Source organism: Cariama cristata, unplaced genomic scaffold, assembly GCF_000690535.1.
Source record: "Cariama cristata isolate BGI_N322 unplaced genomic scaffold, ASM69053v1 scaffold7317, whole genome shotgun sequence".
NCBI classification, from domain to species: Eukaryota; Metazoa; Chordata; class Aves; order Cariamiformes; family Cariamidae; genus Cariama; species Cariama cristata.
This window is the reverse complement of record NW_009628263.1, coordinates 1-14,526: the sequence shown is the minus strand read 5'-3', so window position 1 is coordinate 14,526 and position 14,526 is coordinate 1. Positions and strand designations below refer to the sequence as shown.

Here is a 14,526-nt window from a genome sequence, read left to right as displayed (position 1 = left end):
CTTCATGAAACCTTCTCCTCTGAATCCCTGCTTGACTTAGAAAAATTCTCTCAATTCACCCTGTCCTTCTCTGATCTCCAATTCTTTCTTAATCAGCTCTGAAATTCATTTAGGATTCCTTCACAGTACAGCTGCTTCCACCCTCCAAGTCCCTCTGTGTTTGTTGGCATCTCCCTCTCATTAAGGGCTTCCAGCAGCATCTGTACACACAAGCCCTGCTTTCATTATCCATCTGATTTAACCACAGGCAACAATAACGAAAACTGTTTCTCTCAAAGATGTGTATGGTTCCCAATGAGGGAATTGTTTTTAGTTTGGAATCTTTTTTCTTTTGGTAATCTTTGATATTTCAGACTTAAGTCTGACAATTCCAATCCATCAGAATCATGCTCTGATGCAGAAACAGTACAGTGTTTTCTGAAAATTAAATGCAGTTCAACCAATCAACTCTTTGCATACTTAGGACACCATAATAAATGATGGAGGGTCACAACAGTCAGTTGAAAGTTTCATGACTAGTGGAGAGCACACCTTGTGCAGATTAGAGAGAGTATACTAGAAAATTAAAGAAATAGTTCAGCTGCCTTAGTTACAATATTTAATGTTTCTACAGACTGTGCAGTGAGGCAGTACGCAGAGATATTTTAGAGGGACGGACAAAAAAGCCCTTTACTGTAAAAAAGGCTATGAAAATTTTTTTTTTGTTAACTCAGAACTAAGTTTGTATGGCAAGAAACCTTCTCAGCTGCAAATTTTATTCAAAGCCAGAAGTGTTCCCAGATTAAATTTAGTATTTACAAACTTGCAAAGCACACTTTTATGACAACATTACAGAACTTAATTTCAATCTCCACCTTACAAGGATATTAACCAGACAATCAAAAGAAAAGCTATTTACCCAGACATTAACACTTCTGTCCACAGCATCTGCAGGTGGCTCTGCCTGATGGTTTTCAGTACATCTGCCATTTTTACCAACCCGTTTTTTGGAGGCATGTTGAAAACACGATGCTAAACATTATCAACTGTAAACTATTATGATAGCAAAATAAGAAGAGATGTCCATGATTAGAACTTGTTTTAAAAAGAAATCTGCTATTAAATATATCATTAACACCTTAGCATGTTAAATTACAGTAGATATTTCACTGCATGATACAGAAATGCCTTACATATAGTTCAGTTATATCCACTAACCTTATGCCCATATTTCCTCTCTTAAGACCTTATTTTAGAGACTACTTATTCTGAAACATTTTATTTATCCTGTCAGATAGTGTCAGACACTTTAGGCCACCTGTTCAGATGCTCCGAACATCAGCAGCTCCCAGCTGACTGAGGTGGGAAGCTTGGATTTTTAAAAGTTATAGGAGAAATCTTGGGCAACGTAAACTCCAGTAATTCTCCCTTCTCCCTCACGGGCATAAAACCCTATTAAGGTAAAGTTAAAAAAAATCTACAACCTCATAGCAAGACCAAGTGTCACATTTTCCACGACTCCTAAAGAAAAACTCCAATATGAGCACTCCTATTCCTCTCTCATGGGTAGCTAAGCAGACAGAATTGAAGTAAGACTTTACTTCCCTAACAGAAAAGACTTCCCCAGAACTCAGGATAATTTAAAAATTATGGAAGTGGGGAAACTAAAAAATGCCTGCAGGCTGACTTTTATTTCTTTACAATGTAAAAATTATATTTGTCCTCATATAGGAATCGAATGGCCATACAGGAAGCAAAACCAAATGGTTATATTTTAATTTGCCATTTCAGCCACTAATGATACAGCCTTAAATGCCTGGTCAGTAAGGTATCATTAATATAGAATTCTCTATCAAAATTAATTTGATTTTAACAGGCAAGGTAACATGATGAACTAAGGGATCTCTTAAGAAATCTTGTATTTTTCCTTTAAGACAAAGATAACTTGCTACTTTTCCATTCAAGATCAAAGAAGGGAAGTAATACAAGGAGACAAAGACAGAAGAAAGAGAGACAGAGCATTTGAAGCTTCAATTTTCTCTCTAACACTTTTTCTTTTAGATCAGTACAATCAGGAGATTCACCCTATATAGAAAGAAGAATAAAAAAGGGAGGTTACATATGGCCAAAAAGAACTCTGGGCAACTTTACTGATGTGTTTAAAGCTACCGTACTTTACAATTCTTATTTCAGAAGTAAAATGATAAACAAAAAACAAAGCACTTTTAATCTTCAAAGCAATGTATGATCAGTAACAACTTCATAGCACTCGATATTCAAGCATCAAAATCTGTATCTTACTCCAGGAGAGAAAGATGTGTAGAGAACAAGTGATCTGCCTCAGTCCAACGCTGAACTGGGGATGGAACTCAAGCATCACAAGCTTCTATGTTAAACGACAAAACCATGTCTTCATTCAGGACCTGTTCTTTTGTTACCAGTTTTTATTTGAGCAAATGATTATTATAATAGACAGACTATGGACTTTTCTCCAGCCCCTGCAGAAGCATTTGAGATACTAATGGAGGTACATCCAGGATTATTTGGCAAAATATTTAGCATAGCACACCAATTAACATACTATGCTTCTGAAATTCATCTAACCACTTCAAGTAGGTTACTTGAATAACTATTCGTTAGGGTCAACATATGAATAGCTTCATATGGGCAATAGCTTCCCTGTTAAATTATGTTTATAATCAGGGCATTCTGCAAGACATATCCAGCCTCTGAGTTAGAGCTATGCTTTCTGACCCTTCACAGCTTTTGAGAACAGAAGTCTGGCCTGGCATACTGAATGTTGCAATAATATTGGTCATTGATCTCATCTTCGTCCATCTAAATCACAAGAGATCTTTTCAAGAGCAGAGATTAAAGAGATGTTCAGTCAAAGATCAATTTAATAGGAACTTTACAACTGCCTGCAGTACAGAAACTTTGAAAAAATCCTGAAATATTTGCAAATCAATTAAAAAAAAAAAATAGTTTCTCCTGGAAACATACACCTCTCAAACTACAAGGAAAAAGATTTCCATATCATTGTACTGTAAACTTACTGTGATCTGTGGGAATGCTTAGAGATTTAATTTACATACTAATGCTGCAAGCAAGTTGGGGAGTGAAGGGGGGAGAAGAGTTACTTAGCACCAGTAATGAGCAGAAAGGAAAAGAAGGCAGCTACAGTCCCCATGGACTGTTTTGTTTTCAATAATTTTAGCCTGTCTAATAACGCCTTTTAACAAGCTGCTCTCAGCTATAAAGCTGCAATCAGCCTTTGTCAGAGAACATAATACTGCCCGAGACAGGAAAATAGTTCTGATATAATGGACAAAAGACCTCATCTAAATAAAAGCTGCTTAAAAAAAGGAGAAAAAACTTCCATCAGTGAAAGACATAAATTATGCTCTCTATACTATTATCCTTTCATTTCTAAAATACTAGATTTCCAAAGGCTATCTATTAAAGCAAAATACATTCTAAAAAACACATTTTCTGGTTTACTCCAGTCCTAGTTTACAATTAGACAAACTTGATTATTTATAAGGTATTTGTGCCCTACAAGTGCAATCCAAATTATGACTGATCACGTTAATTTTCTCTTTATAGTCTATGCTACCCACTTAGTCTCTTAAGTGACTACTATGTGACACCGAGATCAACATTGCAATAGGCTATCCAAATTTAAGACTATTTTCACTTCACTCACTCAATTTAATGGCAGTGCTCACTGAAGCTCAAGTCTAGCTATAAAAGCCTAAGATTATATATATGATAGGTAAAACACAGATGTTCTACTCCGTTAAACACAGGATTCCTCAAAACAGCGGGTCACCTTCACTGCTGACAAATGCAGGTCCAACTCCGCTGATGCCAAAACCAGCCATGCCACCATAAACTGGAACTGAATCTACCCAACATCTGGGTTTAAAAGTTGGTTTATAAGCCATTACTAATTCTAAAAGAATTCAGTATCATACTTTTAGTACATGCATTTCTTAATTTTTATAATTCAAAGCACTAACAAGATGGAAACAAGATCACTTTTTTCCTAGGAATTTTTCTGATCTTTCCAGTATTATCACCATCCTTTTCTTTCCAGCAACAGACCTACTGTATTGGCAGTTATCACATTTTACAGATCAGTTCAGAAACATGCCTAAAACTTAAATAAGACACACTGTCAAAAAAAAAAAAAAAAAAAAAAATCACTAAAACCAGCACAAAATCTGTTTGTCCTGAAGATACACTTATCACCTTAGCAATATAGGTAGAGATCCTTGTTTAACCTTTTTTTAATGTCTTCTGCGGGAGAGTTAGCATAAACCACAGTGGCATTTGGTTACTGTACTTTGCTCTCATTTAAGGAAAAATAAATTTATGACTTAGAAAAACAGGTAACTTGTGGAGTTTAAACAGCAAAATGGTAGCCGCCTTCTCTTGATACACTTCTGCCCCCTCTCATAGGAAAGGGAACTGACTGTATTTGTGACTGGCAAGTCACACTTTCTCTGAGGGGTGCCAGATAATAATAGCATGTCAACACACTCACAGCCAAATGCTCCTTTTTTGCCAGCGAGATTTCATAACGCTTCCTCCACTTCTAAAGCTCTCCAAACAAAAGAAGTGCTAACTCTGTTACAACATACAGTCCAAAGGACCCAAAACTGTCTGTTTGAACTCTTCTAGCACAGAAATAGAGGGAATTTTTTTTTTTGCACGACTTTTTCCCCTCCCCTTTTTTTTTTTTATTATCTAGAAGCTTTATACCTTTCTCTAGCTAGTGGTAAAATAAGAAGGGGAACAGGTATGAAATTCAATTAAGAAACACCGTTTTGTTTTGTTTGTTGGTTGGTTGTTTGCCAATATCATTAGATCAGTGCCTGAATATATAGCAAGGGTAGAGTAAACCTGAAATGCAAATTCTCAAGCTGAAAAAAATCTCAGTGAAACACAGGCTTCCAGTCAGCTCAGACAAAATGCTAACAAGTACTGAATTAAAGTGTGAAGCAGCCAGTACTTTAAGAACAAGATCCCCAATATTGATTTTACAAAAAATAGTTTATCAGGAAGTTAAACACACATCTAGAGTCCCAAGTAGTTTCTCCACACTCAGAGCTAAAAATTCAACAATATGAGATTTTTAATCCTTCTATACCCTGAGATTATTCAGGATTCTAACTTCTCTACGGAGGGACAGACCCTCCCCTCTCCACAGCACCACCATCTGATTAATACACTGAGCAACACTTGCACGGATCACGTAATGAGAGCTTTTCTCTTCCTCCCTTTATAAACTTGTTTCTACTTGCAAGCTATTTCATGCTATCTCAGAAACACTGGGAATTAACGGTAGCATGTAGTTATGCACCCAGAGCTAGTAAGAGGTCACAGAAAGGGCTTCTCATTGCCATTTCCTAGCAATTCCCTGTCATTTCAATACACAAGGTTAAATTACTCCAGAAGGCTCCCTACAGGGCTTCCATTGTTTGTCAGTCAAGGCTAGGACACAATGGCCTTCATTCATGTGCACAGCCAGCAAGCAGCTAAGGGCCAATGATCAGCATACAGTCTCATTTTGGTTCTTCTGCAAACAGTTTGTAGAAAGATGGCATTTCAAATAAACTATGTCAATTTTTCAAAGCTTCAATGCATTCCTATTACAAACTACTTAGTAGGGAGTCCAGAGAAAAATTAAGACAACTTGAGAGCAACATGAAGAATCACTCAAAAAACCACTCACTCACGAGGACTGCTCCTGAAAAAGATCTGCTTGCTACAACCACATGCAAAAAGATTACGTTTTAATAGTTAGAGAAATACATTCAGAAAAGTTCAAAATAGCTGATTCTTTCCAAAGACAGTCATACTATGCTTTTGCTTTTAGAGTACGACCTAGTGTTCAGCCTCAGAGCTTATATTACTAAGGGGTATAGACACCAAGGTTCCAAAGTGCAATTAAGGCTGTTTGCTTCATATCTTCTGGTTAAGAACCCAAGAAGTTTAGGGTGGGGTTTTTTTGGTTTTGTTTTGCTTTTCTTTTTCCAACATGTTAAAAATAGAAAAAACAAATGCAATATGACAGAAGTCCAATGTTGCTGATAACTGGAGAGATACAAGCCTCACACACCTCTTCATTGTTTTGCCTTTTCTACTTCAAAACTTGCTAGAGCAAAGACTTTGTCTCCTGATCCTATGAAAGGAAAAAACATTTTCAGTAAGTATTAGCAGAAATTGTGAATTTCCTTATATACAATTTAGATAAAGCAAAACATTTGAGATCAAAAGAAATCAAACCTACATTTTGAAAACTAGAACACTTGAGCAAATTAAAGGAAAAAAAATAATTTAAAAAAAAAAAAAGGCACACTGGCTTGACAGGTCTGAAATCAGCCACGTTGCACCAGGTCTGGCTGGGATGGCATTAGCTTTCCCCACAGCAGCTCACATAGTGCGGTGCTTTGTATTTGTAGGTAGAATGGTGTTGATAACACACAGATGTTTTGGCTACTGCTGAGCAGTGCTGGCACAGCATCCGGGCTGTCTCGCCCCCAAAGGCCAGCAGGCTTGGGGTAGGCAAGGGGTTGGGAGGGGACATAGCCAGGACAGCTGACCCAAACTGACCAGAGGGATAGTCCATACCAGATGACACCATGCTCAGCAATAAAAGCTAGGAGAAAGGAGAAGGTGGGGGATTTGTTATTAAGGCATTTATCTTCCAAAGGAACTGCTACATGTACTGGGGCCCTATTTCCCAGAAAGTGGCTGGACATCACCTGCTGATGGGAAACAGAGAATAAATCTTTTTGTTTTCTTTTGCTTCTGTGCACAGCCTTTGCTTTTCTTTATTGAACTGCCTTCATCTTGACTCACAAGTTTTTAATTTTATTTTCTCCTCCTGTCCTGCTGAGGAGGGGGAATGAGTGAGCAGCTTGGTGGGCACCTGGTGGCCAGCCAAGGTCAACCCACCACACACATAGAGAGCTTCTAATGAAGTACCCATTTGAACAAAAGGCTTCTCGCCTTGCTTACACTCTCAGGAAGAGGAGTACTGAAAGGTAGGTCACAGAGACAGCTTATTTGTACCCTGACCTAGTCTGGCATGTTCCTGCCATTCATAGTTCTTTCATCACCGTTCTAACTGTAATGCTAGAACGAACAGTTGTGCTTATTTAATGCATATTATAACTGAACTTTTCGTCTTGCCAATACAATTAGAGTTATGACAATCATAGCAAGAAGAGTGCTTTAAAGCTGTATTTTGACAATGTGTCAATAATTGCTGAATTCTCTGCATCAAGCAGAGGGAAAGGCTCTCCTGAAGAGAGTCATTAATGTAAAAAAGATCTGTGTTTAACTGTAAGAGCAGTATCTCTGCTTGAGATAGACCATTCAAGTCTTCTGCATTATGGGGAACACTTGGCATTTTATGGACATTTGGCACTGGATTTATTTGCTGTGTTACTTTTTCCTCATGGATAGTGTATCAGAGTTTCATTGTTAATAAACCAGAAAAATGTACATAAAAATTTAATGGCATGAATCTTTTGTTCGTATTTTGTCTTTCATAGGGGAATCACAGGTGTTTCTATTAATCAGTGTTCAATGAGGCAAAGAAATTGGAAGTTACGAGAATGAAAACTTACCAAGGTCAGTGGAGACTCTCTCAAACTGGCTCAGGGCTGTACCAGCATTTGCTGACAAGAACATCTCATCATCTGGAGTGAGCTAAATCAAAAAAGGCCAAAACTGTGAACTTAGTGCCTTAACCATGCGTATTCCCACCATCTACATGGGCATATATATGAACTATGACAGGTTACAGCAATTGTCAATTTGCAGTTTTTACGTGACAGTGTTACCTAACATACTAAAAGCCAAAGTAAAAATGCAAGCTACTCCCCCTACCACTGAATTTTTTCTCAATGGCGCCTGTCAGCCCAGGAAGGACAGCATATGCAACATCAGACATGCCTCTACACATGCCACTAAGTTTCAAGCTGACCTCCAGTGATAATTTTTGATGAAAAGTTTACACCATACCTCTGTACCAAAACTATGTAAAAGATGTCAATTACTTTTTTGTCATGTGGTTAATACAGTAATGAGCTAAGATCTAAGCTCACTTCATATCATTTACAGAGGAACGCCAAAACATGCAGTCACTACCAGCTTTGACCATGTTAAGAGTCAATGACCTAGAAATGGTTCTCTTCCTTTGAAGTGACATTTGCACATGTATATTTTGCTTTTATGTATGTGCTCTGATGCCTTGTGACAGACGCCCATAAAATATTTACAATAATGAAGTAGTAACCTACATTTGGAAGGTTCAGATATTCAAAGTTAAAACTCATTCATTTAAATAGCCTCAGATATATATCCTTATTAAAGAAAAGCATAAGTGTGTCAAACTGTCCATAGTGTTTGCATCATTTTTTAAATTAAAAACACAAAAATCAGGTACAGGCATTCAGAATGATGTTGGAATGAAGGAAAAAGTATTAGTGACCTGCCTTTGCTGTGCTTTGTAAGCAAGCATTTAACTACCGAACATTTTGCAGTATTGTGCAGACAAACATGTAATATTTACCATAATTTTTCACATTCAGACCAGTTGTGTAACTACTATCCTAGCAAATCCTCTGGAAGCAGGTTACTGATCATTTTGAAAGATAAAGAAGAGTTTATGTAAAGTGTGGTGAAGTGGCTTGTCTGAAGTGACCCAAGGAACTCATGCTAGGAGGATTAGATAACTTCATGCATTCAGTTCAGAATCTTAACTAGCCTCATAACCTATTTCCAAAACATTTTTTTCTCTGACAGTCAAGCAATAAAAATATTCTGAGGGAAAGCATTTGCTAGTATCACCTACTTGGAATGCTGCTCCTTTAAGTACTGCACTTGATCTTTTCCATTACATTCCCTCATTTCCTAAGAAAGTTTAAGTACAGAGATACAAAGCAATCTGTTTTCTTCACAGACCATCAACAAAGAGAAATAACAACTTCTCTTCCTCCCTCTACTGGTAAAAACCAGGGATTGTTCTGCCACTGATGTACTCACTGGGGAAACGATCAGCTCATCAGCTCTCCAATTTATTGATCTTACACCAGAAGGTACGTATGATCACCAATACAAAAGTAAGTAAAGCTCAATGTATGTCAAAAGTCTTGGATAGTTCCTGTCAGGTGGACAGGTGGTAGCCAGTAAAAGACTTGTTCTGTAGCTTTTATAAATATCATCAACTTGTAACGGCTTATACGCGACTCATTCGTGTGACCCACCAAAGAAAGCTTTTTAAAGTAGAAACAGCCTTATATAAATGTTCAGTACTATTTGATATATGTTCAGTAGTGAGTGCTTCACAAAGCTTAGCATTACAATGGAAGGACATTTATGTACTACAAAAGCAAGCTGTATTTTATCATTTGCTCATGAACAAAAGCTGTACTTTCTTATTTTAATGATTTCAAATTCCTCTTCAATATATACGTAGGAATCTCTATTTACTTAACTATCATACCAACACCTTACCTTCTCACCAAGTTTTCTGAGGGCAGTCAGGATTTCCACTTTCTGCTGTGTGTATAGGTCTCGTCCCAACTTCCCAACCATTAAGTCTCGGTCCATCTGTATACCGGGGGAAAATAAATCAAAATATATAAGCTTCCCATTAGTTTCACTCAACACAAACAGCATGAGAAATGCAGCAGCCTAAAGATATCATCAGTAAGCATGGTACCCATGGAAGTAAGGGACAGAGCTACCCATAATTTAAAAGATGGCCGTAAAGTTTTCCTGAACATTCTGCAAATAATCTTTGCACCTAACCTGAGCGTTCTTGATTTCTCCAAACTTGAATTTCTTTTAATCAAAGAATGCCATTCATTCAAAATTATGGATTCACGTATCACTGATACATGGAGGAATCACATTTCATTTCACTTTATCTGGATCTCAAGTTCAGTCTAGATTTCTAAAACATCAAGTGTACTCTCCAGCCCCTCAATACAGATTCATACTCTTCAGATTTTCTATTTGCAGTTATACTCAGTTCACTATCTGTTAATCACATTTTTGTTTTGAAGCAGCAAGATAGAAGATAATTCATGAAATACACATTGTTGTGTCCAATAAACATTTAAAACTCAACAAATTCTCAAAGAGAACTTCTTTTTCTCCTTGTGATGCTCCCACCAATTTTTCTAACAGACTTGGTACTCTCCTTGCAATCACTGCATATTTAAATCAGCCTAGCTCAAATAAACGGTTTTCACAGTAAAACAGAAACTTTCACCTCTGCCAACCTTGTCCTCAATTGCCTCGGCTGTTTCTTTGCAAACATTCTAATTACTTCTGGAGTTTTAAATGCTTGGCTGATGGCTGCTTGTATTGCCTACAAGGAAAAGAGCAAAAATGACCAGAACTAATAGCAGTCACAAGCTAGAGCTGCATGACAAGATTAATGAAGGCTGGAAAGCATCATTAATATCCTCTGCATCATTTGATACAGAAAGCTTTTCTCTTTTTGCATAACCATGGAAGTGAGATTAAAAAAAAAAAGTATGACTTCTATGCAGGGCTTGAAAAATCCACTAATTAGTGCAACTACACTGAGAAGAGCTGTGAAACTTTTCATTACAATCCAGGTCTCAATTTCTAATAATCTCCAACATCTTCCTGATATTACCACATCACAAGTGGATGTGCTATGCTATCTTTAGCAGTTTTAATGTCCATACTGATGATTACAGCTCTTCTAAGGGTAAGCAGAATGTAAATGACATGGTAAATCTCCTCCTATTATTCAAAATCCTCTACGGAGTATCAAAAGTATTATGATTAAATCTCACCTTAGTTATGTTCGGAGAAATCATGATCTCTCCGAAACAAAACCCTAAAACAGGGCTCAGAAGGAATAAATCATGCTCTAATTAAACATTTAAAAAGAAAGAAAACAGATCAAATGTTTGGAAGTCAGCATAAAATGCAATCAATCCACTACATAGTTACACAGTCACTCCTACAGCCTTTTCATTTCAACTGGTATCAATCTGAAACACAAATCAGCAATAACAGCACAGGAAATGCTACCTTTATGCTTTCTGACAAACAGGCATGAACTTTATTTCTCATTATATATATTGTCCTGGACTGTCCCTCACACCTTTTATATTAATTTGTATTATTTCGTGTTATTTTCTAATATTAAGGATCTGATATATTTCGTCTCTGAATTTCCCAGTTTTTTCTACAGTGTTATGGTTGTAATTCTTCAACACTTTTTTTCCTTCTAAAATGAAGAGACCTAACCAAGTTTTCATATGTGCACATATATTAAATAATAAAAACATTAGCTACATATGTCTAGCTTTCACATATGCCTGTCTAAAAATTATAATGGACCACTTGTATCTATTTTCTGTTTCACTGAGTCCAGGCAGTACATGAACTATTTTTAGTAACACATCATCCTTACCAGTTGCATCCCACTGAGCTCGTCCACCAAAGTCATATCTCCAGACATAATCTTCTTCAGGGAGTCATTGATCTCACTCAGCTGTTCTAGAGTTTCTTTTTTTGTCTCTTCATACTCATCTGCATCTAGCTCCTCTCTAAAGAGGATCCAACAAGACACATTAATTCACAGGATTAAACCCGAGATGTAATGTAGAGAAAATGACATCAAGGGAATACCACGAAGCATGCTTCCTCAGATAGCAATGAAAACATTCACATCACTTCAGATTATTCTGCTCTAGCCCTCTTAGCTGTTATTTAGCTAATGCATATGTAGTTTTCTTGATTTTGCACCACCTCCTAGGCACCAAGAATCACAGAACTGGTTTGGTTGGAGGAGACCTCTAGGATCATTGAGTCCAACCTTAGCCCTAACATTGCCACGTCAACTAGACCATGGCACTAAGTGCCCTGTCCAGTCTTTTCGTAAACCCCTCCAGGGATGGGGACTCCACCACCTCCCTGGGCAGCCCATTCCCATGCCTAACGACCCCTCTCTGGGAATAAATGCCTCCTCATTTCTAGCCTGAACTTCCCCTGGCGCAGTTTCAGACGATGCCCTCTTGTCCTGTCACTGATTGCCTGGGAGAAGAGGCCGACCCCCACCTGGCTACACCCTCCTTTCAGGTCGTTGTAGAGAGCGATCAGGTCTCCCCTCAGCCTCCTCTTCTCCAGGCTGAACAACCCCAGCTCCCTCAGCCGCTCCTCATAAGGCTTACCCTCGAGACCCTTCACCAACTTTGTTGCCCTTCACTGGACTCACTCCAGCACCTCAACGTCCTTCTTGAAGTGCGGGGCCCAGAATTGGACACAGCACTCGAGGTGTGGCCTCACTAGTGCCGAGTACAGGGGGATGATCCCTGCCCTGGTCCTGCTGGCCACACTATTCCTGATACAAGCCAGGATGCCATTGGCCTTCTTGGCCACCTGGGCACGCTGCTGGTTCATGTTCAGCCGGCTGTCGACCAGCACCCCCGGGTCTTTTTCCACTTGACCACTTTCTAATCACTCCTCCCCCAGCCTGTAACGCTCCATGGGGTTTTGTGGCCAAAGTGTAGGACCTGGCATTTGTGCTTGTTGAGCCTCATGCTGTTGGTCTCAGCCCATCTATCCAGCCTGTCCAAGTCCCTCTGGAGAGCCTTCCTACCCTCAAGCAGATCAACACTCCCACCTAACCCGGTGTCATCTGCAAATTTCCTGAGGGTGCCCCATGCACTTGTGTTCTTTGTATGAAGTCATTTGTATCAAAAAGGCCCTGACAACTCAAGACTTCGTGCAAGATTTAAAAGTGTGGTTTAGATCTCAATAAAAATATGCCGTGAGATTGTCTTGCTCAAAGCTACAGTAAATGAAATTATCCGAGAAGCCTACCTCCTCACCCCAAACCTATCAAGTTATTCAGGAATAACTGATCCTGCTGTCTAAACCTTGTCCAATTCAAAGAGATTACCAACCCTCAGTAGTTATAATTGTTCCTGAAAAAAAAAATACGTACTGCTTGGACAAGTCAGAATTATTGTCAGAGAAAGCATCTAAAACCACACAGAATGTTTAAGAGCAAGTACTGAAACAGAAAAAAAACCTTTTCCTTGGTAATTCAGTCTATCTCTAATTTTATCAGCCCACAAAAAACTATCACAAAATCCCATGAAACAAATCACATGAAAACGTTAGACAAACAAAAAAAAACAACTCAAACCCAAACATCTATAATTATAAGACAAAACAAAATAGACACAAAAGCTATTTGCTAACTGCTATCAAGAAAGCCCATATGAAAATTGGGAATTCTGTGAACAGCTATTAAAAGCTAAAAAGTCACACTGAAATAGAAAATTTCAAAGAAAACAGTAATGAGTATTTCTGCTTGCATTTTCTTCAAGAAAATGATAAATAGAAAGATCTTAATAAAGGTTTTTTTAAAATAATTTTGACTACCCAACACAAACATCCTACCTAATTTAAAAAATACAAAGCCACAGCAAAACACAAAATAAAACAAAAAACTCACAAGATTTTGGAAAGACACCACTTTCTTCTGCCAACCACTGATATTACCATATCAGAGGAAAGTATCTATTTTTACTACCTGCATTCCTCCAGATCTTGAAGCTGCTGCATTAATCTATCCAACTGCTCTTCCAAGTTTTGTTTTAGTTTACTGGTCTCTGTTGTTCCTCTTGAAGCCATTTTCTGTCTTCACATGAAAATTTCAAGTTGTTACATGACACTCCTACAAAAAAAAAACATTTCATTGTTGTGTATCACCAACTTAAAACTTATTTTAAAATACTCCAAGTATCGAGAAAATTAAGCAATATCTTGATGATGGAATGTCTAATCAAAACACTTGGAGATCCTTGCAGTAGAAATACAAACACGTTAGGCTGGGTCTACAGGATTGTTATCTTTGTAGCAAGATGCAGTTCACCGAGGTCATAACTCAAACAGCCACAGCACCTCAAACCAAACAAGTTTCAAACCAGGGAGTAATTACTGAAATACCGAGGCCCCGCTATATGAAACAACATATTCTACTCTTCAACGGCCCCTTGGGAAACTACTGAAGTGACAACAACCGGGATGCAGATGTCCGAAGCATGCAAACGCCTTCGACAGAATATTAGCTGTAGAAAACTAGAAACTGTAGAGGAAATCCGTGCTTCTTTGGGTATCAAATAGGGGTAGACAGCTAGCCGATGGTAGCGATCGATGGGATATCCCTGGGTAATGCACCGCCTCAACAGCCGTTGACCAGCAAGTTCTGAGGGTTTGCACAAAGGCCAAAGGGCTCCATCAGCCAGCAGACAGACTAGGAAACACGGTCCTCCCTGCTGGAAAGGTGTGAGAGAGGAGAGCAAAGAGCAGGTCTGGGGAGAAGAGAACCGAGAGGAAGGCACTCAGGCACTGTCCGAGTCCTGCCTGCCCATCCCCAAGGCCAGGCTCCGGCCCGGCTCTCCGAGAACCGAGAGGAAGGCACTCAGGCACTGTCCGAGTCCTGCCTGCCCATCCCCAAGGCCAGGCTCC

At 38.6% G+C, this 14,526-nt stretch overlaps 1 protein-coding gene across 1 annotated transcript; it reads right to left on the bottom strand.

The window, feature by feature from the left end:
- Positions 1-5,764: 5,764 nt before the first annotated feature.
- On the bottom strand, positions 5,765-13,734 carry LZIC (leucine zipper and CTNNBIP1 domain containing). The gene is made up of 6 exons (XM_009704733.1): positions 13,589-13,734; positions 11,459-11,594; positions 10,277-10,375; positions 9,514-9,609; positions 7,623-7,704; positions 5,765-6,169 (listed from the first exon to the last, which is right to left on the bottom strand). Exons 1-6 carry the CDS (start codon positions 13,687-13,689, stop codon positions 6,111-6,113), a joined length of 573 nt encoding a protein of 190 aa, XP_009703035.1. The 5' UTR covers positions 13,690-13,734; the 3' UTR covers positions 5,765-6,110.
- Between the last annotated feature and the right edge of the window lie 792 nt (positions 13,735-14,526).

What these genes read in the sequence shown, in the direction of transcription:
- LZIC (XM_009704733.1), bottom strand. Translation starts at nt 13,689, where the DNA reads ATGGCTTCAAGAGGAACAACAGAGACCAGTAAACTAAAACAAAACTTG. An exon ending in TGAGGACAAGGTTGGCAGAG is followed by an intron (nt 9,610 to 10,276) that starts GTGAAAGTTTCT and finishes CCCGGTATACAG; the next exon opens with ATGGACCGAGACTTAATGGT. An exon ending in GAGAGTCTCCACTGACCTTG is followed by an intron (nt 6,170 to 7,622) that starts GTAAGTTTTCAT and finishes TTCCTTTCATAG; the next exon opens with GATCAGGAGACAAAGTCTTT.